The sequence below is a fragment of the Bidens hawaiensis genome, unplaced genomic scaffold (genome assembly GCF_021521415.1).
Source record: "Bidens hawaiensis isolate Kalapana, Puna unplaced genomic scaffold, B.hawaiensis_p1.1 tig00012615_1, whole genome shotgun sequence".
NCBI lineage: Eukaryota > Viridiplantae > Streptophyta > Magnoliopsida > Asterales > Asteraceae > Bidens > Bidens hawaiensis.
In genome coordinates, this window is record NW_027492038.1 from 23,834 (window position 1) to 51,202 (window position 27,369).

General features: G+C 39.6%; 1 protein-coding gene and 1 pseudogene across 1 annotated transcript; both read right to left on the minus strand.

The window, feature by feature from the left end:
• Positions 1-1,375: 1,375 nt before the first annotated feature.
• On the minus strand, positions 1,376-9,834 carry LOC143541622 (serine/threonine-protein phosphatase BSL1-like). The gene is made up of 21 exons (XM_077034396.1): positions 9,567-9,834; positions 9,418-9,478; positions 9,253-9,331; positions 8,739-8,818; positions 8,546-8,640; positions 7,879-7,978; positions 7,697-7,766; positions 6,985-7,086; positions 6,824-6,905; positions 6,571-6,738; positions 6,234-6,414; positions 5,891-6,086; positions 5,082-5,249; positions 4,742-4,980; positions 4,507-4,591; positions 4,333-4,431; positions 3,975-4,174; positions 3,813-3,888; positions 3,112-3,247; positions 2,378-2,517; positions 1,376-1,514 (listed from the first exon to the last, which is right to left on the minus strand). The coding sequence occupies exons 1-21, from the start codon at positions 9,769-9,771 to the stop codon at positions 1,434-1,436; spliced, it is 2,643 nt and encodes an 880-aa protein (XP_076890511.1). The 5' UTR covers positions 9,772-9,834; the 3' UTR covers positions 1,376-1,433.
• A 14,963-nt stretch (positions 9,835-24,797) lies between these two features.
• LOC143541589 (protein VAPYRIN-LIKE pseudogene) lies at positions 24,798-26,327 on the minus strand (annotated as a pseudogene).
• Positions 26,328-27,369: the final 1,042 nt, after the last annotated feature.

The window sequence follows — 27,369 nt, forward strand, 5'->3', positions numbered from 1 at the left end:
TTACTCGACAGCATTAGTTTGAATGCCTAAGTAAAGAGAACTGAATCTGAGCATGTTCAAAGATGCGTATAGACGCTCTTATCAAACCATTAAAAGGTAGTATGCAGTGGCCTAAATCATGTGATATCAAACTTCATTATTGAGAAAATTGTCCGGTAGACCAACTCGTAAAACAGAAATGAGATCATTCAAAGATTGAGGAGGACTTGAAGGTCGGATTTGGAAGAATAACGTCAACGAATTGGACACAATATTAGGTCTTGCACTAATGAGAAAAGAGACCCGCAACCAAAGCGAGACGAAAAAGTAGACGTCAAAAATTGATTCAACAAGTGTATCCCGCGGTGAATATGGCGGTTAAGAACTCTTATTTTAATGTGTCATCATCATTAACAATTTTTTCAAAAAAAAAAAAATGTCACATCATAATGGTAACCTATCATATAGATAAAAGAAAGACCTATGAGTAAGACATTAGGTGAAACTCATATTACCTAATTATGACCCAAAAAAAATGTGATTTAATTGGAACGGTGATAAAACTTGGTAACAATTCTATAACTTTTTTTTATATATTTTTTAAAGAGAATGAATAGCCTTGACTTGTAAACGAGTCAAACTTAAACTCAGGTTTCTATGGGTTATGTGGTTTAGTGAAAGCTAACAGTACTATGTAAAACGTCCAAACATATTCTACTAAAAACTGAATCGATGTTTGGACTAGAGGTGCACAAAAAAACCAGTTCCGGATCCGATCCGGCAGTTCCTACCCGGAACCGGACCCGACCCTACCCACGGGTACAAACCGGGCGGAACCGGAACCAAAAGTACCCGGTCAAAACCCGACCCGAAACCCGAAAAAAACCCGGAACCGCTTCCTACCCAGACCCGGTTTTGACTTTTGTTGACCATACCCAAAACCAGTTCCAGTTCCTGAAAATAGCCAGTTTGGGCACCTTTAGTTTGGACTATTGTAAGAACAAATGCACTGTAATGATTCATAAAGGCTAACGCCATGACAAGCTCAAATTTCCCTAGGTTAAGTTCAAACTCACGCTTTAGTAAACGTAACAACATTAATTTAAAACAATTATTGCTGTAACTAATATAAAAAATATCAACATAAAATATAAACCATGACACAACACACCAAAACCACAATAATTAGTTCAAAAGTTGTGCAAAAAGTTTGTATTCCTTATTGTTGGACGATCGATGTAGTAGTAAATATATGCCAGAATTTACATACACAAAGACATTGTCATTCTGCGCTAAATCAAATTACAGTCCCCCCACTGACGATACAAACGCAACCCCCCCCCCCCCCGGTAATAGTTTCTCTATAACTTACAAAGAAATCAGTATGTTATAATCCATTTGGTAAACTCCAAATTTAGAAGCATACAACTACTGCAAAAAATGCCAAAAGTGAATCATATATACGCAAGCGAGTTCCTGTCATGATCTTGCGGACGGCCCCTTGTGGGAGTAGGTGGTCTTTGAATATTAAGTTCCTGCAATACAAATTACATAAATTCAATAATAATCTTAACTACTACTAATGATAATAGAGCAAGTAAAAAGAATAATAAATATGATTTCATGTTATAAACTAGTATTGTTGTAATTAATAGCAACAAATATAAATATAAAATAGCCCTGCTTGCGGTGCGCACATATGATGTATATATGTGTGAACCCTCGGGTGGGCAAAAGTGAAATTGCACTAATTTTGACGTTATTTTACTAATCTCGTGAAAATAACGTTAAAAGTGACGGACGGTTAATCAGGCATCATGTAGTGGCGTTGATAGCTGAAAGACAAGGGCACATGCACCGATCAGCCGGTGTCCCGATGATTGAGTGCTATGTGCCTTATGTCCAAGGCTTGATGCAAAACTACTATCGAGCCGGGGGTCTCACTGGAAGCAGCCTCTCTATCCCTATGGGGTAGAGGTAAGGCTGCCTACATCTTACCCTCCTCAGACCCTACCATAGCTTTGCTATTGGTGGGATACACTGAGTACGATGATGATGATGATGATGATGATGAAATATAAATATAAAAAACATGAACATAATATATAGACACCCAGTGTCATCTTGGTAGGCCTGAAACAAACGAACCGAACAAACACAGCCATGGGCATGTTCGTGTTTGTTCACTCAACTTTAGCTGAATCCGAACACAAGCACGGGCATATGATCGAATAGTTTTTCCTTTTCATGTTCGTTTATCAAGGCCGTGTTGATGTTCGTTCGTTTAAAACATAACTGAACAGTTCACAAACGCAAATGAAAACAAACGAGCATAAATGAAAGAACGGTTGATAAATGTTCGGTTCATCACAGGCCTACATCTTTTGGAGAAGGTTACCTGCATCCAGGTGTCATCTTGTGCACGTTCTGGAGACATTTCTGGAGATTGAAGTGGAGGCGGTAACGGATGAATTAGTTTTGGAACAATCATTAATCCTCTGCCGATAACTAATATAGCACCAGCATTGTTTGCGGTCCCTGAATTCCAGTTTTTGTTTACCATAATTAGACCAGAATAAACTACAATGGAGACATCGTCGAAAAAACCCTATGGAATTTGATTTTGTATAACCAGATTCTTTTAACCTTTTCAACTTAACGATAAAAGTCAGCTTCCTTTTATAACAAAATGCATGATTACACCCATTTAATTATATTCATTTATGACCCTAAACTGAACCTAAACACAAAAAAGAGTAAATAAACAAATAAAAAAAATGCTTATTTAAAAAACGAAAACGATTGCTTTCAGTTAAGTTCATATAACCCCGTTACGCGTAACAAATGGGCCAGTTTTGACTAGTTGTTAAGTGTCAAAGTTATACAACTAATTTAACGGTCAAATGGCTTTTTCGACTCAATATAACATTAAAAAATATGGAGTGTTTCGGTTAATAAAGTCCGGTTTTCTATACGAGACTGAAACATAACGAATGTTTATCGGTAGTAAAAAGATTAAAACTGAACCAACAGTTAGTTATATGGATTTAATTTTTGGGTCAATTATTTGCTTGTTGGTACGGTTTCAACAATTGCCTAGAAGAAAAATCTTTGAAGAGACTAAAAACTTACCACAATAGTTGGTTGCAGAAAAAAGGGTAATTAATTGTCCTTGAGCAAATCTTTCAAATCCATCCATTACACATTCATGTGCTCTTATAATAAGCCGAAGTTTATTCTTTTTACAAAAATCCGAAACCCTGTCAGGCTGCAAGCAATTAAAAATTCATCAGTACCAAATGTAAAATCTAAAGGTGATAAAAATATGACCTGTTTATATACAAAATAGGTTGATTTGGATTATGATGTACCTAAACATCTACCAAATAGGATAAACCAAAATAAATAACTAAAAAAACTTGTCATATGAGATGGCATTAGAATGCACCAAACCTTCTATAACATTTACTTTAAAAGCTGGATCATTATTAATGTAATGGTTCTGTAGTCATTGTTTACGCTAACCAGTTGTGTTCACTTTCTTAAAAAGGTTATCTAACACTTTTATATCCTTATGTGAGTTCTATAAGTAAATAAGGTAACAATTTTGATTATTAAAAATGAACTATCAAATCAATTGGCTTTGGAAAACTTGCAAGGCGTAATAATAAAGAGTAAATAATGATTAATGTCTATTTCTAAAGCGAACAATTTCGGCGCACACTAAAATAAAAATATACAGTAATTTTGGGACACAGGATACAGGAAGTATTAAATTATTAATTCTGCATATTGCTAACTAAAAAAAAAGAAAAAAAAAACTGCATTCATACCCCAAAAGTAACAAGACCAGGTCCTCTGGCGTTTGGTCTCAAACCTTCCACGCTGTCATTTTCTGTGGGGTCAGACCTACCAAAACAAACAAATAAATAAATAAAACTTCAATCAAAAGGCATATTGGTACATTAAATATTTAAAAAAAAAAAAAAAGTTACCATAACAAATCCATTAACACGAGGGACCCCGCATCCATAGTTATGGGTCTTTCTATTTTCTCTATTTGCTCAACTAAATGTATCGATCTTCCTATGCCACCATGCATACAAATAATCTTTTTTTCAATAAGAGCTGCAAGTGGAAGGTGATTAAACAGTTGATTGAACCGCGTCCAAGCCCAGATCCCATCATTTTCTCCCTGCATGTCATACATCATATGTAAGAAGACTAAATAACATATGTTGAAAAATGTGCAGGTTTGATAACGGGCCAAAACTAATATAGTTCAATAATTAGTGTCAGATATAATAATTCCTTTTAAAAGAAAGAGAAAAGAAATGAAGTGGTAACAACTACCATTCTTTCAACGCATTCAAGACGGAAGCCAAAAAGTGCGTTTATATCAGCAGCCTCATGATTCCCACGTATCAAGTGGATATTCTCGGGATACTGAATCTGAAAAACATAAAAAAGGAAAATATATGAGACTTTCTCTCTCGAAAGATTAAAATAGCAAAGAAAAAATGTTACCTTTAGAGCAAGAAGCAGAGTGATGGTCTCCAAACTATGCTGACCTCGGTCAACATAATCTCCAAGGAATAAATAATCAATATACCTAAAAGCCAGTAAAAAAGGGCAAAGTGGTCAAAAGACTCAAAAGTGGTGGAAAGTTGACCAAAGATATAGATGATTATCTGTATCGTACTATGAATAGTTGGTTATAAAACGACAAAAATAAGTGGTGATTTTGAGATTTTAGGCATACGTTATGTCTCCAGCGGTAGAAGGAAATCCATATTCATCAAACAAACGCATCAAATCACCAAATTGACCATGTAGATCACCAAACACTTTAATGGGAGCTTTTAACTGAAGTACAGTTGGCTCATGCAAAAATAACTGTTCAGCAGCATAACAAAGCTCTCCAACTTCATAAGAATCAAGAAAAAACCTCCTGTTAGCAGGGTGTTTCCAGTTTCTAGGCCTAAGTAAAGTAGATATGACCTGAAAATAGATGAAGCAATATTATTGTCTATAAAGACTACAAAATAAGTTAAACATCATTAAGAAACCAAACACCGACTTAATAGTTTTGCAAATCTTACTTTCTTATGCAAGCCTTGTGGTGACTTTTGCCTTGTAAACTTTTTAGCAGAAGATGACATGTCATTTTGCAATGGAATCATTCGTCTACTCTCGTTTTCAAATTGATCCAATGACAGCTGTCTCACCAATCCGCCAAGGTTACCTACTGTCTCTTTAGCTACCACAACCTGCGTTATATGTTTATATTAACAACAGTTTAGAGACGACAATATGCACCTATTTACTTATGAATGGATTGATTAGGGTTTACTTTAAATACTAGTCAAATTAATAACTCTAGCTACGAGAACAACAGGTTAAAATCGTCCAAAGTTTATTGAAAACGCGTACCACCACTTACATCGCTTTATTCACAAATTTATATTACTATTATTGTACTTCGTCCCAAAATAAGTGCCACAAAAAACAAATGAGAGATTTAGGAAATTAGAATTTACAATAAATGCATTACTCCTATCCCAAAAATATTGTGAACATAAAAACACAAATTAAGCTTTAAGATATGTAGAATTAATGCAGCTTTTAGTTATCAGAAACCAGGATGTCAATATATAATGAGAGCGCTCCTATATCTAGAACATATCCAAGTGTAATATTATAATGAGAACGTATCCAAGTGTGATATTAGACTATTTATATAATTACCATATCTAGAATGTATCCAAGTGTAATATTATACTTATTATTCTCTATAAATAGAGCCCCTACATAACCTATTATATGCACAATCAATATACAACTGTTCCTTTTGTTTTAACGCTATAGAGAAAAAAAATAAATACAAGAAAATCTATACGAGGAAACATACCGCTCTTGGATGAAGTCGAACATCTCCCTCTCCATCACTACCCTCTGAATGGCTCTCTGCAGGTTGTGAGTTATCATCTGCTACAGACGTCTCATCGTTAGCAGCCTGTGCCTGTGCAGCTTGCCACACAGCACTTGCAGCTTCAGCTTCAGCAGCAGAAGCTTCAACCAGCTTCTCCATAGATTCTTTGTCCATGCTGGCATTTAAAACGGTCACAATGGGTCAAAACAGGTTTGTGTTGACTTCCATTAAAAATTTACTATGATTGACTTTCAGCCTATAAAACACAACTCAAAATGACCCATTCAAAAGTAAAGCAGGCCCAAAAGGAAAAGCCGGATACCTTAAGCCTGTAGATGAGAGACTCTGAGAACCGTTATCTGAAGATAAAGGATCAAACGGGTTCAAGTTATTTATCCTGGGACTGCTCACATTGGATCCCCTCTCCGTTATTAGTACTGGAGTATCAACATCAGACTGATAAGGTGAATTTTCTGCAACAAGAAAATCACCTAACAATACCTCTGCATTACATAAAATATATAATATATTATTCACATTGTATCTTAAATGCGCTAACATTAAGATTGTCGTTTTGCTAAATAAAAGTTTTAACACATTTTTGTTTTATGGACAATTATTTGGAACGACTAGATTATGATTTACTAAAATATCCTTACCGCCCCTAAGACCACCATAGACATATAATCGTACACCAACAGATGCAGCAGCATGTCGACAACGGCGCATAAGCTCTAAAGAAGGATCCTCTGGCTGACCCTTGTTACCACGTGGTGCGGTTACTAACCCGTGTCTATCTAACCAGACACCAGCAGCAGTGTCCAAAACTATAATTTTACATTGTAAGACGTAATATATATTATTATCTATTAAATACAACTAATAGTAAAAAATTACTGAGCTATAATTAACCTGCAACAGCTGCTTCACCATCTACTGCCCGGCCTCCCCTCACAACACCTCCTGTAACATGCAATCGGGCCCCAACAAATACCTGAAATGGTTGATGTGTTCATTACTATTTTAGAAAGCAATAATGTTGTTAAATGATGACATAAATCATATTTACTTACCGAGGCGTGTTGGTACCTTGATGAAGGGGCAACTCCAGGTGCAAGAGTCCATTCCCATGTACCATTCCTATGCATGAGCAGCCCATAAGCATCTGCTAATGGCTGCAATTAACACACAAATGTCATTATTGGTAATCATTAGCATTAAATTACAAGACGTCATAATCTTAATCTCAACCATTTATGTTACCAAATCTTTTATTTCCATCTATTTCAGAAAGATAAACAGGCATATAAATATATATAGTATGGGATGAATCACGTGCAACAAGTTAACTGTATGTCATTAAAATAAGAGAAAAGCACAATGTAAATCAGCAGATATTGATGGCAGCAGATTAAAGTGACAACCATATCCTACCCCTGTACTTAGTTACTACTAAGTACTAACTGAGATGAAACAAAGTAATGTGCAAGAATGAAATGCATATAAATATATATATTACGAAATGTATAAAGTTCAACATGTTACAAGCATCAGTCTATGTCATTACTAATAAGAGAGAAGCACAATGTAAATCAGCAGATACTGCAGCACATTAAAGTGGCAACCATATCTTTATACTACTAACTACTAACTGAAATAAAACAAAATACTGCGCAAGAATGGCATGGTAGTAATAATAACTCAGACATTGAAATTAAATCAGACTATCAGAAGATAATTAATAATTCTATTATGTGATGCGTATATTTTAATGATAGTCCATACCGTGCCAGAAGTGTCTCTTCCGCCACAAAGCAAAAACATACCATCGGTACGAGCACTAGCTGTTGCATACCTGGAAACAAAAATTCACTTAAAAAAATGAAAGATAGTACACACAAGGTATTTAATATACATTAAAAAGTTACATGTTTATTGAAGTTATCACAAATTCAAAACTGACTTACATTCTAGCAGAAGGTTTATCACCATCTGGATTCAGCTTCTGCCATGCATATGGTTTCTTAGCAGTATCCAAAGCCCAAGCATCTGACAGTACTTTCTTTCCTGTAGAAAAAGTATAATACATAAGCTATAATTAAAGTAGCAATAGCAATTAAAATATAGTCAAACAGAGCCCATTGATCCCCAAAAATCAACTATTCATATAACTCATTCAAGATTAAAACTAAAAAGAACACTTTTTACAAATGTTTTTATTCTAATACAATACTGGTTAAATCAATTCTTTTTACCACATTAAAAGCATTTCTAGTCATTGCTGAAACATAAGAAAAATAAATTGATGCCCTAATATACGACAAGTAGACAGATAGATTCGGAAACTTAAAATTGATGGATTTTCATAATAGGACCATTATTGTTAATAAAAGAAATACAAAAAATAACCTAGATCATTAATACATACTACTTGAATTATCCTAATCCTATTTTACAGAGTTCCTTTAATATGAAGCTAACAAAAGTATTTATTATATTCATGAAAATATATATCATCAATGGTTATTTTGACGATAGAAATACCATTGTAGTTGGATTTACTAATAAATTTTAGATGGAGCAACTCTTAATTAGGGATAGCTATTACATTAAACTATACTAAAACAAACTCACCGTCATTGCCACTAACAGTAACTAGATATCGCTGGGCAACCAAGTCCATAACATGGCCATATCGTGGCCCGGGTCCCGGTCCCTGGACAACAAGCCTGCACCCCAGAAACAATAAGCCAAACAAGTCAACAATTAGAGTAAAAAGTAAGCATCAAAACAAAAGTGCAAAAGTGAAACTCGAACAAAAAGCTACCTGTGCCATTTATATTTATCATTACTCATGTCAAGAACATAAAGATCATCCGTTGAATGCCCAGCTGGACCTATTCCACCCTAGTGATGCAGTATCAAGTCATCGAAATTCATAATCAGATATAATCAGATAAAATATATACACACACACACACACATCATCTACATATACATATATATATATATAATGTAAGGTTCGTTACAAAACACTAGATTATTGTGATAAAAAAGGGAACAAATCTAAATCGTTTAAATTTTAAGCCAATGGCTCATATTACTAAAATAACTTGCTTCTTACATACAAATGTGTATGTTATGTACATAAAAAACCATTAAACTAGCTTGTTCCTATATGTTTCTTAACTTTTAAACGTTTACCAACACGTGTGTAGATAATATAACATACACATGACTTGCACATGTGTTATTCTATAAATAATCAAGATTTGTTCATAATTCTTATAACTTCAAAACAAATAATACGCCAAGAACCGATAAATATAATCCAAAATCACCTGAAAAACAACCATGGTTCCAACAGCAGCAGCTGCATGAGCAGCCCTAGGTGACGGCGGCTCTCCAGCCGGTCGAATCCTAAACAAAAATCATTTATCATTTAATTACTAATACTAATCAAATCAACAAACATTAATAAACAACAAATCATTAATCAAATCCACCTAGTCCATTTCCTGGTTGTAACATCATACGAATGCACCGAATTCGTCACACCGGCTAACCCTAATTCACAAAATCAACAACAAAATTCAATCAAATTACATCAATTACATAACAATTGTTAGATTAACAAACAGTTTATGAAATTTACTAATCCCAGGGTTCGGAGCTGCCGTGCCGCCTTCGATGGCGGTAGCACCACCGAACAATATCAGCCGCGGACCATGCGACTTCGTCGGAGCCACGGCGGTTAACGTGTGAGCACACCGTAGGCCCGGCGCATCATCCTCCGTGTCCCAATACGTCTCTAACGGATGATACGTTGGTGCAGGTTGCAGCCACGGCTTTGTCGCCATCAAACCCTAACCTAAACCCTAGCAATCACAAATTCACCTCTAATTCGCAACAATTAGTAGCAATTCGAAGCTATTAACAACGAAATGATGTTATATTATTATTGATTGGTAGCATCTCTCGAACGGTGGTGGCTGACGTGGCGGCGGCGAGGTGGCGGAGGTTAGGGGTTTTGATGGGAGTGAGTGGTGGATGATGTGGTTGGAGTATTGGAGTAATGGGTAGTGTGATTTGAGAGAATTTGAAGGTTTAAAGGATGGAATCTAGGGTTTGGTTTGATTATTAATAATATGAAGTTTGAAGTTGAAGTCTGAAAGGTTGTATCTGGAAAGTGGTTAGTCAACTAAAAAAGTAATAAAGAAAATAGATAAAGTATTATTGTTATTATTGATCTATTATTATTATTATTATTATTAGAACGGTCGACGATCCTTCAAATGAGATACTGGCTAAATTCATCTAGTGTTGCTCATTATGAGGTGAGCCAGGGTGAGTTAGGGTGAGTTCGAGCTCGAGCTCGAAATTAAACGAGGCAGCTCAATTAGGCTTAAGCTCGATTTTGAAGTTAAACGAGCATAAGATCGAGCCGAGCTTGGGACAAGTTGGGTTTGGTTACAAAAATGAGCTAACGCGGCTCAGGTTGTTTCAAATCTTTTTAGCTAGTTTATTCGAGTTTTTATTAAGCGAGCTTTGAGTCGCCAGTTTTTTGAACAATTCTAATTATTCACTGCATCGACCATTGGGATACCCTCACCTAAGGTCAACGTCCATAAACACTCGCTCGAAGGCACGACAATGCAGTGAGATAAAAATAAAACATATTCGATTCAATGATCCAACTAGTGAGTATCACATACTCGTCTAGTCTCTCATCATCTGGTGCCGCTAAAACTAAATGACAGAGGCAGGTTTCGAATTTATGTCACATGGGACACCAAGTCTCTTTCTTATCACTCTACCACAAGCTCATTGGCTATTATGTTCGTTGTGGTTTTTTATTTTTTTAAATGAGTTCTTAAAAGTGTGTATTAAAGGAAGTAATAAATAGTTTGGAGAAGTTTGCATTAAACATAGAATAGCTTTTTACACTTATCTCTCTCTTTATTTTATTGCATGTAAGTATGTAACTAGTAATTTTACCGATACTTTGTATCAATTAAGCTCTTTATATTATTAGTAGAATACGAGTATGTTATTGGCAGACGTTATAGCTCCTGAAAGAGAGAAGACCTACAATGTAAAATCGTGATATGACCAAAACAATATATGCATGTTCTCGGTTTGTTGCGATGATCGATTCTCATAAAAGAAAACGTAATATTAATCCGTGTAAAATGTGAGACGTCCACATTTATGGCTCTTGTTCTTAGGGCTGTAAACGAACACGAACAAGGCCTTGTTCATGTTCATTCGTTAAGAAAATAATGTGTTCACGAACGGTTCACGAGCACTTACCGAACGAGATTTTATGATCATGTTCGTTCATTAAGGAAATTAATGTGTTCACGAACGGTTCACGAACACAAACGAAATCAGCAGAGCCTAGAGATTGAGATCGATGTATTAATCAATGCGAATAATGAAAACCGCTAAACGAATCGAATGAACACAAACAAGAGCTCTTGTTCATTCATTTAACTATAAAAGAACACGGACACTTAATCAAACAAATATTTATGTTCATTTCAACTAAAAACCTAATAAGAACCTAATTGAACAAATCAATTAACAAGATTTCAATTAACAAAAGCCTAATAACCTAATAGGGCTGTAAACGAACCGAACGAACACGAACAATGCCTTGTTCGTGTTCGTTCGTTAAGCAAATAATATGTTCACGAACGGTTCACGAGCACTTACCGAACGAGATTTTATGTTCATGTTCGTTCATTAAGGAAATTAATGTGTTCACGAATGGTTCATGAACACAAATAAAATCAGCAGAGCCTAGAGATCGAGATCGATGTATTAATCAATGCGAATAATGAAAATTGGTAAATGAATCAAATGAACACAAACAAGAGCGTGTTCGTGTTCATTCATTTAACTATAAAAGAACACGGACACTTAATCGAACAAATATTTATGTTCATGCTCACTTAGTTAAAAATGGACATTTGCGTTCATTTGTTTAAAATCTAAACGAACATAACTTAACAAAGATAAACGAACATGTATGAACAAATGTGAATGAACACAAATATAAACGACCTTATATGAAAACACTTAAATGAACACAAATTAATAAATACAGATGACCTATCCATATAATATTTAATTATGTTCTATTAATCATAAACAAACATAAATAAACAGACATAAACGAATGTTCATGAACATAAATGAACGAATGGAACATGTGTTCATGTTCGTTCGTTTAATTAAACGAACACCATTTTTTGTTCATGTTCGCTCGTTTATTAAATAAACAAACATAAACGAACTTCTCATCAAACGGTTCACGATAGTTCACTGACCGTTCGGCTTATTTACAGGCCTACTTGTTCTTGTTGTTCCAATGATTTTTTAGATATTTTATATTTATGCTTTTTTAGTGTGTATAATTTAAAGAAAGTAATAAATAGTTTGCAGAATTTTGCGTACAACATAAATAGCTTTCTGCACATGTATCCATCTTTACTTAAATATATGTAATTAATTTATATTTATACTTTTCTCATATTTATCCCACTTGAAATTGATTTTGTAACATTCTCTCTCTCTCTCTCTCTCTTTTTTTTTTTTTTTTTCATTTTGTTAAACTAAACTGCTACCTTCTTACTAAAGATTTTGAAGCTAGGGTTGACTTGTAAAATGATTTTGAAAAAGATTATTATATTTATATGTATATTTGTTAAATGAAATAAAAAACCTATTGAAGGGTGTGGCATATGAGAAAGGGGAGATTGAGAGATTCTGTCCCAATCTTTCAATTTAATTCATTCATCATAATTTTTCAATATCTTTAGTTTCAGATAATAAGATCATTCATCTCAATTCAGATCTACTCATATCAAGTATATTATGGTGTTATGCCTTAAATTTTATGTTATAATTCCAACAAATACTACATTAAACGGGAAATAAATATATAATTCAAAATTTGTTTCAATGAATTTTAGTAGATTTCAACGAACCAAACACCCTTATATTGCTAGTCATACATTATCTACATTGGCTCGGGTTGTTAAGATAGAGATCAGCTCACTAAAAACATGAATTGAAGGGATTTCAAAGGAGCTCAAACTTGAGCATATCGATCTTGACTAGGCTCCCGAATATACAATCTTGCTTAATATATTAAATATATATATTCACATAATATACTATATATTAAGTCGTGACAACAATAATTAGAAAATATATACTAAATTGAACATAAAGTTTATAAATAAAAATATACGAGTTGAGACCGAGTTGGGATCAATGTTGGAAAACTTTAAACAAGTCGAGCTTTTTAGTTAAGCAAGTCATGCTCGAGCTTTGTTCGACTCCTGTAAACCACCATTGCTAATTAATAGAAAAGATTTATAAAATATATTTTAGGCATTTAATCGATAAAATTTATTATCTTTTACATGTTAGGCTGTTAGCCCTTAATACAAGGCAAATTGTTGCAGCCCATTATGGCAAAAATAATTGGGCCAGATAAAGCAACTGTAAAACTTCACTATTGGGTTATTGGGCTGCCATAAAAAATTGGATCTTTTCAAAGTTTAAGGGTGTGTTAAGACTTGAAAGGATATTGCTTTTATGGTTAGTTTTTTAACATGTGATCAATCTTGTCATGACCGGATCGGACATAAACCGGATGAGCAATCGGTTCACCGGTTCAACTGGTCGACCCGGTTGGACCGGTCGAACAACTTTTGCCCCCAAAATGATGCTAAGGCTGTTAAAAAGAATTTTCAAAAAAAAATAAAAATTCACATAGTAAACCGGTTCAGCCGGTCCGGTTCCCCGGTCAGACCAGTGTACCGATTCGAACCGGCCGCCTTTTCTAGGAACCGAACGAGCTATATAGAACTGGACCGGTCGGTGGACCGAATCCCGATCGGACCGGACCGATCCGGTCTCAACAGCATTGCATGTGATTATCCCTGTTTCGTATGAAGTGAAGAAATGGCTCGAAACGTACAAAGTGAGTACGTAGTTACACGCCATACGTTTATATCACGAATATTTATATGTTTATATCCATGTAGTGATGCACAGTTATAAATAAAGTCATGAATGTAACATATAGCAACACAGAAGTATACCTAATAACACATAGTTATACGTATAACATGCCAATTATAAAAATAATTTAAACAAAAAAATATATAACATTACTGTACTCAACAATTATATAAAAGTATCACACATAACCATGTTGTAAACAAATATGGTCATAAAACTAACGAGTTTGTGTGTTATCCTATTTAACGCAATTAGTTAGACATGTTGTGTGTATAATAAACGGGTATTAAATTGTCATTCAATTTTGTGTCAAGTCGTGTAATAAATTATTAGTCCTAATTCCTTATATGAAACAATCAACCTAAATGCAATAGAATGTTTCATTATTATTATTACTAGGATAATAACCCGTGTTACACACGGGTGGAAAACATATCAACAAACAATATAAAATATAAACTACGCATTCAGTCAACACAAATATTTGACATAAGTTTTTTACCCTCAGATGTTACAAAAGATTTTAAACTATATCTATAACATAAAAAGAAAATACTTTATAAATAAACAATGCAATGAATAAGAAATAATATAACATAAATGAACCATTAGACCTAAAAAAAATAAAAAACACATATTAGTAAAAGATTTTGTAATATTAATTGAAAACTAAGTTTACAAATACATACCAACTTTAAACTGTATCACATTAAGTTTTCGAAAATTTCTTTGTAAACAGCTTTCTTTAAATTTCTTTGAAGAGGTAGGTCCCAGCAGAGCCCAGTTGGACCCGCAAGACTCACCTTAAACAGGGACGTCTGCGCAGAGACCAACTGGATCCGCAGGACCAACCATGCTCAGAGAAGTGACGTCCTTACGCGCAGTATGCAAGCTGGTCCCGCAGGAAATGCCTCCCATGGTGAAGGACTCCGCCTGTTCCCGCAGCCTCGGATACAAGCCATGAGTGAAGGCCACCCGCGCAGCATGGCTACACGCACTAGGCACTTAACTCTCCCCAGTGTCACCTGAAGGAATGAGCAAAGGCGGGAGGGGGAAAACTCCCGCCTAAATGAGCCAGTCCGTATGATGGAGGATCTTTTGTGTGATACCTGACGAGGTACAGACAAAAGATCTGACCAAGAATGCGACAGCTCACTGACAGCAGCATGGCAGACAGCACGCCACAGCACTGTGACCAATAGCCGCCGCCTACCCACCAACTCCTGCCATACCACGTGCCTAGCCTGTTGTTGGCAGAAGAGGAAGAGTGCACGACACGCCTGCTCTGTGTCAGCCGCTACCTATCCACCACTCACAGGCAGGGCACGTGCATAGGTTACAGTTGGTAGCGTGTTGGGCCGGCTAAACCCCTTGGAAACCTACCTTCGGCTATAAATACCCCAAAGGGTATGACCATCTCATCTTATCATATTATCATCATATATACCTGATATCTGCTCTAGCAATCTCTTAATATACTTTTATATTTAAAGAGCAATCTAGTCTGATTCTCACGCCGGAGGGTGGTCACAAGGAGGAACCCCCCCTTCTCAGTGACGAGCTCACGGTGTCTGTTTTGCAGGTTATCAGAAGAACCATCTTCCAAGGGTCTAACCCCTCGTGGGAAACAGCTCTCCAACCCCTAGGTTACCAGTAATCGGTCGGGGTTCGACTGGTGTTTCTTTATTGGCGCCATCCGTGCATAAAGCTAGAACTTCATTTTTCTCCAGTTTTTTCAAACTTTTAGAAAGATGGTTAAAGAGACTCCGGTAACCACAACCCCAGCTACTGGAGGGAATACCGGCAACACAGTTTTTACAAACACTACCCCGGTTACCCAAGCCGGGGCAAGTGAAGTAAATTTTACGAACACTACCCCAGTTACCCAAGCTGGGGCAAGTGCAGTAAATAATCGCCCACTGGGATTCACCGATACCCAGTTTAAAAAACGAACAAGACTCCCCCGCCAAACTCTCGAGGAAGTTAAGACATGGGCGGAGGCACGACAAAAGGAATTCCAAGCTGAGTTGGACGAACGCTTGCGTTCCGTCCAACAGGCCGACGAATTCGAAGAATACTTGGACAATGACTCGGAGGAATCCGACTCCGACGCGAACCCTCGCCATAGGGCAAAAGGGAAGCGTAAGGAAACGGATTCCCAACCGAGAAGGCATTTTGGACAAGCCTTCAAACCAAAAAGCACAGGTGGAAGTCCACGAGACTTCTCCAAAACGTACAGACCGAACGTTGCAAATGCGGGAACGTCCAAATTTGCAAGGGACATTGCGGAAGCAATTGCCCCAAAAAGTGCCAAACAAATGCCCAACATAGGCACTTATGATGGTATGTCCGACCCAGACGACCATTTGAACAGGTTCATAGCAGGGGCAAACCGTCAGCAACTGGACGGAACCCACGTGGTGTTACATGTTTCAAATGACGCTGGTGGGGGCTGCTAGGGTTTGGTTTGATCGTTTACCGGTTAACCACATTTACGACTGGGCAGACTTCCAGCAGAAGTTTAGCCAACACTTCAGCCAGCAGCGAAAGTATACCGAGGAGCAATGGACAATCCTCAAATGCATACGGGAAGAAGATGAATCTCTACCAAACTTCATCACTCGCTTCAACTCAAAGAAGTTAAGTTTGGGCAATATCAGCGAGGATCTTGTTCGCGCAGCCTTCATCCAGGGCGCGCAGGACCCAGAGCTTATCCGCACCCTAACGGGTAAAGATGGAATGCCATCCACATGGGATGGCATCATGACAGCAGCTAAACGCTATGCGGAAACGGAGAAGCAACTGGGTAGAGACCTTCCGCAGAGCACAAACCTTTACACCCAGAGGACGAGAGAGGACAACATCCTCACCGCCCGATTGAACAAAAAACGGAAGCAAGGCATTTGGCAGTCAAGGGTAAACTTTGACACCTCATCCGGCTTACAGCATCGATTGGGTGAAAGGGATAATGTAAAGCTGCACCGGAACTCCAGATGGACGCCACTTACCAAAAGCGTCACTGACATATTTGCTACTGAAGAGCTCCCATGGCCAAAGCCTCCAGTAATCCGACATCGTCACGATGCTGATCGGAGCAAGTACTGTGACTATCACAGAACAAAAGGCCACAACACTGAAGAATGCATAGACGTAAAAGACATGGTCGAAACATTCGTCAGAGATGGGACGCTCGCACACCTCGTGGCGAAATAAAAGCTAAGCAGGCAGGTGCGTGTGGAACCATGGCTGGGGTAAACATGAATAAAAAATCAGCTTCAATATGGAGACTACATGCTGCATAAAGAACGAGATCCCGAAACAGGTGCGTGTCGGCTCGATGGCACTCCTGTCCCAACATGGAAGGGAGTTCAATTACACAGTTTGCATGTAATCAATTCCAATTTGTACAGAAAAGGCCAAGAGCCACTTCTAATGGAAATGATTCTCTTTCAAACGTCGAAGCTGATGATTTACATTTATACTTTTGTACACACTAATATGCCGGTTTTCACCGCATAATTACAAAAAACGTCATTGCATGGGAAGGCGGTCCTACCCGCACGAACCCAAAAAGCATGATAAACCTTCACGCAGGTCAGTTGAAGGAGAAAAAAGTTACCATATGAAAGTGCTGGCCTATCCGCATGAATCATTCGAGGGAACTGCACCAACCTATCAACAACCGCGCGTGGGACAGTTCAAAATTCTTAAGAGGAAAAGGTAAACCTATACGCAGGTCAGATATGGGTAAAGTTATGCCATCCTACTAAGTGCAAGTGACGGGTCTACCGGCACAATCACGAAAGAGGAAGCAAAACTTCACACCTATTATCAGCCACGTTCAAAGGTTAACTTATCCTCAACAGGCAAACCTTCACGCAGGTCAGTTGAAGGAGTTCAATTATTCCATTAAATGAAAGTGCCGGTCTATCCGCACGAATCATGAAAGGAAGATGAACACTAACCTATCAACAACCGCGCGTCGAACGGTTAAAACTATCCAACACTGGTGACGGCATTCACATTACGTGAAGTCGTTGCATGGGAAGGCGGTCTTACCCGCACGAACCCAATAACGTGGCAAACCTTCACGCAGGTCAGTTGAAGGAGTTCAATTATTCCATTAAATGAAAGTGCCGGTCTATCCGCACGAATCATGAAAGGAAGATGAACACTAACCTATCGACAGCCGCGCGTCGAACGGTTCAAAACAAAATTCTTAAAAAGGTAAGAAAAACCTACACGCAGGTCAGGTATGGGTAAAAGTTTTGCCATCCTACCAAGTGCAAGTGACGGTTCTACCCGCGCTATCACGAAAGAGGAAGAAAAACTTCACACCTATTATCAACCACGTTCAAAGGTTAACTTATCCTCAAAAAGTAAGAAAAACCTACACGCAGGTTAGATAAAAGTTAAAGTTTAGCCATCCTACCAAGTGCAAGTGACGGTTCTACCCGCACAATCACGAAGGAGGAAGCGAAACTTTAACCCACTATCAACCACGTTCGAAGGTTCTTATTCTAAACACTTGGAAAATTGCTATTTTAAACTAAGTATGCAAGTCATAAGTTTATAAAGCAAAGAATCCAATGAAAGGAATAACAATCGTATATTTCAATGATATATTACAACAGTGGCCGGGTAACTACCCGCCTAAAAGAAATCTATACAAAGCTAAGTCTATCCTAGCAGTGGGAAGGGATCTTCAGGATCAGGCTTCAGGGCCACCTCCGCTTGGACCAGCACCGTCAGAGCGCGGCTGCCCAAGGAAAGCCTTAAGGATGTTTAGCCCATCATCAGCAGCAGCAGCTTCGTTCACCTTCTCCACCACTGGATGCGGGAAGGCAGCGTACTGGTTCACAGCTTGGTCATAAGCAGCTTCAGTATTAACATTGAATAAAGGGAAGTTGGAGGGCGGAAAGCCTCTCTCAGCAAACCCTAGACCAAGCAGGAAGCCAGTCTTCTCCCCATCCTCATGAGAAGCGTTGAGGGCTGTGCTCATCGCATCGTCATAAGAGGTCTCCGAAAGGACCCGACGCACAACCTACAAGAGAATACAAGTTAGAACATTTTCTAATTACGAACAGAAAGCGTAAAGAAAAAGTTAAAGATACCTGAGGCAACGCTTCTCGAAGCAGCCATTGGAGGGTAGCTTGACTTTCTTTGTAAGCACGTTCGGCTCCGCTCTTATCAAGGTTGGCAAGTTGAACTTCCTTGGCGGCAGCCTCTTCGACGCTTTTGAGTTTCCTTTCAGTGCGGTCAAGCACCCCCCTCTGGTCAAGGATCTCCTGCAGCTTCTTGGCATCTTCCATTGCCAAGGCGTCATGAGCATGCTGAAGAGCCTTTAATTTGCATTTAAGCTGCTCATTCTCTTCGCGAAGCGGCTCAGCAACAGCTTCAGCCTTGGCAGCCCTCTCAGTTGAGTTTCGCGCAGTCTCCTTGGCCAGCCGAAGCTGTTCATTCACAGCTTGGGCAGCCTTGGAGCGGGCCTCGAGTCGCGCCTGGACTTCAACCTCGAGGGCCTTGAATGCCTTCTCCTTCTCGGCTGCGGCAGCGGCCAACTGCCGGTTCTCCTCCCGAAGAGCCCGCGCTTCAGATACATCTTTGGCGCGAGCTGCTTTTAACTTGTCGTTTTCACGACAAAGCAGCTCGACGCGGGGCTGCGTCCGGGCCTGGAGAACCCGAAGCTCATTGGTTAGCCTACCCTCCTGGTAGCTAGCCATGGCTTCCCCCAACGCACCATGAGGAGCAGCGTGGCGAGCCCAATCCACGCACTCCACAGGGGTGCGAAGGGTTGTTCCTCGGCGTATGTTCCATCTTGGAACATACACTTCATTGGAATCCGACACTGCAAAAGAAACAAAGGCAGTTAGGAAAAGATGACAAAAATATACAAAGGAAAAAGAACCCTACGTACCTGTAGGGTCAATAACAGGCCGATAGCCGCCAAACCCATCACCTGAACCTAAAGGAAATCCATCCAACAGGTCAGGCAGACGGGAAGGTGGCATAGATCGGCGGGAAGCCCGGCGCGTACCTGATGGTCCGGCCGTCGGTGCCGGTGGCGCAGGTATAGTGGCAGCCGCTGTGGTAGCCATTGTTGGCGTCGCCTCCTCAGCAACAGTAACCACCGGCTCCGTGAAAGATGCTGTAAAAATTGCACTCACGGCCGGCGGAGACACCTTCTCAGCTGGAACAGCCTTGGGAAGGCTGGAACCAACGGAAGCAGGCGCAGACGCCTGGGTCGACGCCTCGGGAAGGCTGACCGAGCCTTCCCTCATTGGCGGAGGAATACTTGCTCCAACTCCACCCTGGAATGCGTCAACATCCACACCTGCACAAGCAAAAGTGTTAGAAATTTATTTGAAACAACAAATCTAGACAAGACTTATGGGGGCACTTACGGGGTTTCTTGAGCTTGAACGTACGGACGAGCGGGGGCGAACCCGATGGAGCCGGCCTCTTGACACCGGTAACCGTCGTCGTCGCTACAGCCTCCGGAGCGGTGGTCTCCTCACCACCGGGCTCCCCCGCCACCTCTGCACTATCTGACTCCGAGTCAGATAGGACTACCGGGTCGGGCGTAGAGGCCACCTTCTCCTTGCCTTTCCCGACGGCAGCCTTTTTCTTCCGCACCAGTGGAGGACCTTCTGCGGATTCCTCAGAAGAAGAAATGTCAACTCCAGCAGCAGGCACAGCATTGAGAGGTTCAGGGTAGAAGATAGGCTTACCTGGCCGTCGGTGGCTCAGGATCTCTTGGCCTGGCGGGTAAACCTCCACGAACCGACCCGCGGTCTGCTCTAAGATGGGCAACTCGTTCTCGTCCAGAGCACGAGTACCCATCCGCGCGGGACCATCTTCCTCCCGCGGGTTCAGGAGCGACTGAAGATCGTTCCCCTCTGAAATCAACAAGAAAGTTAGAAAAAATCGAAGTCAGCAAAATGAAACAAGACGTACCATAAGGGACAGAGTTCGAACCATATTCAAGGACGATCGGAACCTTATCCGCATTCGCCGCCTTCCACACCCGGCTCATCCCCAGCATCACCATCGCCGACTCCGGAAAACGGAAAACCGGGGAATGGACCCGGGATATCTTCGAGAACCATTCCGCCTCCTCGTAGTTGAGGGCGGGAAGGTTCGGAAGCGCCTGGCCATTCTTGAACTTCATGGCGATGGGGATGGCGCGAGCGGATATGAAGAAGAACTCTCTTCTCCACGAGCGAAGACTCCGCTCGGTGGTACAAATCTTTAAACCCTTGATACGGGTTGTAAGAGTGTACCACCCCTGGATGCACCTCCAAGTGTAGAAGGTCATCAGACGGTCAACGAGGGGCTCAAGGCCCAGTATCCGGCACACCCACTCAAAGTGCCGGACCTTGGCAATGGCCATGGGGTGCACCTCTGTCAGGTGCACACCGTGCCTCTCCAGAACACGGTACACAAACTTTGTCAACGGAAACCTAAGGTTTCCGTAGACAAAGAATGCAGCATAAACCCCGATCTTGCCACTAGGGGCATCGTACACAGTATGGTGGGGTTCAGGAAACTCAGGCTCGAGAGACTCGAGCATGAACTTCCTGACGATATACTGGTACAGATCGACAGGAAGAGAGCACTGGCATTCGCCAGCAGTCTTCTGGTCATCAGCATCATGAGAAGGCATAGTGGAAGAAAGATGAAAAGAGATTTCAGGGTAATGCTTTACTGAACAGAAAAATTCACCGGAAATTACTTGAGAAGAAGAGATGAAAGTGAAAAGTGTGAATTGCAAATAACCCTCTCCCCCTTTATATACTAATCGCAATTAATGCGGTGAATTTAATGCGAAGGAGAGAGAAATCGAAGGTGCAATGAAACTATGACACGTGGCAAAAAGCAGACTGGCAACAGCTGTTGACAGGACGTGTGCCAGTAATTTCGCGGCCACGCGCCTGAAAAAGCGTCTGGAATGACCATATAATGTCACGTCACCATAACTTCCTGCACGTCCTGACAGTCAGAAGAAACCGTCGCGCGACGTTTCAGAGGTTTGGACTGTTCCTATCTTTCCACCAACCTTTCGAATTTCAAAATTCAAAATTTAAAAAGAAGCGGGAAAATACCCCCTTACCTTGGCAAACAAGTAACCATAAGACGGATGCGGGTACAGTGTTAAGGCAAAACCCTTCACATACCTAGCACCCGCAGGGAATTGAAGCCAAGAAAACCTTGGCGAACAAGTAACCATAAGACGGATGCGGGTACAGTGTAAAGGCAAAACCCTTCACATACCTAGCACCCGCAGGGAATTGAAGCCAAGAAAACCTTGGCGAACAAGTAACCATAAGACGGATGCGGGTACAGTGTTAAGGCAAAACCCTTCACATACCTAGCACCCGCAGGGAATTGAAGCCAAGTACCTCGGCAACCAACTATAAGACAGGTGCGGGTACAGTGTAAAGGCAAAACCCTTCACATACCTAGCACCCGCAGGGAATTGACGCCAGGAATACCTTGGAAGTAAAGTAACCGTAAGACGAGCGCAGGTACAGTGTTAAGGCAAAACCCTTCACATACCTAGCGCTCCGCTGGGAATTGAAACCAAGAAGGATCTTCTGGGCAATGCTTGCGGAAAAGGAAATAACATCCCCGCATAGCGGGAACGTCGAGAACTACGTTGTTTAAAGCTCCAGGATGGAATTGGTGGTTTTAACATAATTGATCACTATGTTCAAAACTACCAAAACCTCATGGAGAATCCACACAACTGGGACTCAATGCTCCTGACTTGCGAGGAGGTTACAGACCTACCCGCATCATACCCAAAGACCAAGCAGGAAACTCGGGCATTTCTGCAAGTGACAAGAACTTCCCATGGAAAACCTTACAAAACCCTTTTCAAAACCCCTTTTAAGTCCAAAAGTTCACCTCACTTTATTAAACACGCATGAGAAGAACATTGGACTGGGGGGACTTGAAGAGGTAGGTCCCAGCAGAGCCCAGTTGGACCCGCAAGACTCACCTTAAACAGGGACGTCTGCGCAGAGACCAACTGGATCCGCAGGACCAACCATGCTCAGAGAAGTGACGTCCTTACGCGCAGTATGCAAGCTGGTCCCGCAGGAAATGCCTCCCATGGTGAAGGACTCCGCCTGTTCCCGCAGCCTCGGATACAAGCCATGAGTGAAGGCCACCCGCGCAGCATGGCTACACGCACTAGGCACTTAACTCTCCCCAGTGTCACCTGAAGGAATGAGCAAAGGCGGGAGGGGGAAAACTCCCGCCTAAATGAGCCAGTCCGTATGATGGAGGATCTTTTGTGTGATACCTGACGAGGTACAGACAAAAGATCTGACCAAGAATGCGACAGCTCACTGACAGCAGCATGGCAGACAGCACGCCACAGCACTGTGACCAATAGCCGCCGCCTACCCACCAACTCCTGCCATACCACGTGCCTAGCCTGTTGTTGGCAGAAGAGGAAGAGTGCACGACACGCCTGCTCTGTGTCAGCCGCTACCTATCCACCACTCACAGGCAGGGCACGTGCATAGGTTACAGTTGGTAGCGTGTTGGGCCGGCTAAACCCCTTGGAAACCTACCTTCGGCTATAAATACCCCAAAGGGTATGACCATCTCATCTTATCATATTATCATCATATATACCTGATATCTGCTCTAGCAATCTCTTAATATACTTTTATATTTAAAGAGCAATCTAGTCTGATTCTCACGCCGGAGGGTGGTCACAAGGAGGAACCCCCCCTTCTCAGTGACGAGCTCACGGTGTCTGTTTTGCAGGTTATCAGAAGAACCATCTTCCAAGGGTCTAACCCCTCGTGGGAAACAGCTCTCCAACCCCTAGGTTACCAGTAATCGGTCGGGGTTCGACTGGTGTTTCTTCAGATTTTAAACTATATCTATAACATAAAAAGAAAATACTTTATAAATAAACAATGCAATGAATAAGAAATAATATAACATAAATGAACCATTAGACCTAAAAAAAATAAAAAACACATATTAGTAAAAGATTTTGTAATATTAATTGAAAACTAAGTTTACAAATACATACCAACTTTAAACTGTATCACATTAAGTTTTCGAAAATTTCTTTGTAAACAGCTTTCTTTAATTTTTTTAAATGTTCCTAATTGTTCTAAAGAATGTTTTTTTCTTTTTTCTTTTTTCTTTTATCTTTTAAAGTGTTTTTTATAAATAATTTTCAGAGACATCTATATTTTTATAGCATTTTTCATGTCATTTCTTAATAAATAAATAAATAAAACTTAAAGAACATTCGGTTTGATCACCATTCACCGGCTCTTCTTTTTTCCTCAAGAGTAAATTAAATCATTGACAAGGTGGTTATTAATTGGAATAAATAGACTTAATCATGGAGTTAATTGCATTCATTTGAATAAATAGATTTAATTGTAGAGTTAATTGAATTAAATTGGAAAGCTTATTTTAATTTAGTGGATTAAAAATAATTGTGAACATGTGGAAATTATGGATATGGAAATGTGATTACATGGAATCCTATGTGGATAGGCTAGAATAAGGACATGTGAAGAGAATCATATATTATTATTTATTTATTTTTCTTTTGTTTGATCAAAATGTCCAATTAAGCATATCCAGACACAGATCCGACTTTTATATCATATAAGTCCTTTTCAAATTGCAATGCCCAAACACCCCAAAAGTACCTATAACGCACTTGACGGTATTTGAATAGATAGTGTTTGGTTGTAGCTAATACAAATAAAGAATATTATTTGAAATAATAATAATAATAATAATAATAATAATAATAATAATAATAATAATAATAATAATAATCAAAGTGTGTCCAAACTATATTCAGGTTTTCATTTTCTAAGATCAAGATTGTGTTTGTGATTATTGACTCTACATACAAAGATATCAATTCTAGATTACAATAATGATGAAAATGCCCTTTAGCAAAGAGAAGCCACAAGTGAATGATGATTCTTAGCACAATCCAAATCAAAAACCATATGATCAACAAGAGACTTCATGTTTGCCCTAGCTCCTCGAGCCACTAGTAGCAAGACCACCTGAGTGTGGCCCACTTCCACAGCTCGATGCAAAGCGATGCACCCAGTGTTATCCACCAGATCAACACGTGCACCATGGTCTTGTAGAAGTTCCACACTTTCAATATGACCCTTAAAAGCCGCTCTATGTAAAGCGGTCCACCCATTTTGGTCCTTACCATTGACCTCCGCACCTTCGGCTAAGCATTTCTCGAGCCCATTAACATCGTTTGTGGTTGCGGCTTTGTGTAACGCGTCTCCTAAATACAACATATCGTATAAATCCTTATGATCATTTTCATATGCAAGTGCTATTGCTGACTTTCCCTCTTTGGTTAATGTGTACTTCACATAACTACACGAGTTTAGCAAAAACTCAACAGCAGTCACTTTTCCTTCACTAGATGCGCAATGAAGTGGGGTCCACCCATTGTTGTCTACAACATTAAGATCACTCCCTAATGTAACTAAAAACTCGAGTGCTTCAATGTGACCGCGGTACGCACATATATGTAGAGGCGTTTGACCTAGTGAGTCAACCGAGTTTATGTCGAGATCTAAATAATTCATACACAACACTTCCATTATATCCACCTCTTTCACCATAGCCGCTTCATGTAGAAACCGGTCAATCGTATGGTCAATCACAAAACCAGACTCCACTATAACCCGAACCACATCCACATTTTTGGACCCAATCGCCAACGACATCACCGAATTTCCATTCACGTCGCGATTATTTACATCCGCGTTATTATTAATCAAAAACGTAACAAAATAATAATTCCCAAACATGGCAGCTGATTTTAGCAAATTATTAAGATCTAACTCGCTACAAAACGGGACATATTTCCCTAGAATTAGCGGAATGTCAATGCTTTTGGGATGTCGGGTAGTCGAGACAAGGAATTCGACCACTTGCGGGCCCACAAACGATACGGGGATTATCGCATCTTTAAATATACGCGGGTCCGGCTTGGAAAACATGACACGCACGCTTTCATGATCGGCTTTTCCATTGAGTACCATCATTGACCGGACAACAACGTTAGCACCCAAGGTGGATAGTGGCGGCTGGTCAAACGGTTGAAACAGAAGGACGAAGACACGGTCCCTAACGGTGGAATAACCGAAAACGGGTGCGTGAACGAAACAAGAGACGGGTTTGAGCTTTCGACAAAAACCGCAACCGGGAGGGTGTGCATCAAGTTAGTCAACTCAAAATTAGTGCAACACTTGTGGTTTGGTTTGAACACAAGGTTAAGTTCCTTGACATGTGACTTGACCAGCCTATCCATAATATGTGGTTAGCTACTTAGCCACAATAATCTGGCTAGTGTAGTGGCTAGGTTTGATTGAAACATGAATTGTGTGTGGATTTGATATCAATAGGTCTGGTTTTTGATCTAAAAAGTACTACGGAACATGACATACACAAGACTTGGTTAATTGTTTGACTTGACCCTACCAACACGGTAATTATTTTTTATATAAGTTTTAATTTTTTAATTTTTTAATTTTTTAATTATGGGACCATTTTGAATGGCATCTAAAGTGAGTACCATTGGAATCTTTATATTTGACCTTGCCTTACATGCAGACAGTTTCTTGATGTACCTTTAATCTATAAATAATATCATGAAAAGGTTATTGTTTTTTGTAAACAAAACACGAAATAAAATAAAATAAATTCGGTTTGGGTCAGCTTTGAGCTAAAACCGAATCAAAAACAGAAAATTGGGTTTTTTAATATTTAAAAACCATTTGGTTTCTGTTTTTTCGGTTTTCTTGTTCTTGTCATTTGAGTTTGAAAATATTAGGTCATAGAAAAAAAATGGCCCAAAACGATGAAGTTAAGCGTAAATAGTTTTGTTAATTAATAACTAGCTGATTATTACACAGTTGGGGCTCATATGTTTAAGATCGGCGAAAACTATTTGTATTTTAAGTCAATTATACAACCTAGTTTTGATAGGAGAAGATCATGGTCATATCTTGCCATCTTTTGTATTTTAAGTCAATTATCAACTTGGTTTTAATAGCAAAAAATTACGGTCATATCTTGCTTGATTTTATGAAAATCTCCCCTAACTACTATCGAGTATATAGGCGCCATTGCACAATACATCACCCCTACTAACTATCGAATTGCGTACACGCAAATATATTTGAAAGGTAAAAGAAGTCGGGTCTAGTCCTTGTAGTTAACGGGTTCTAATACCAACATATGGGTTAAGGCATGCGGGTCCAAGTGGTTTTTAATTAGGACCTACGCTAACATGCGGGTCTAGGTCTGAGAAACCTGGTCTAGGACCCGGCCTAAGTAGTAACAACAGGGTCGGTTCACAGGTCAAGGCTTTATCATTAATCGAG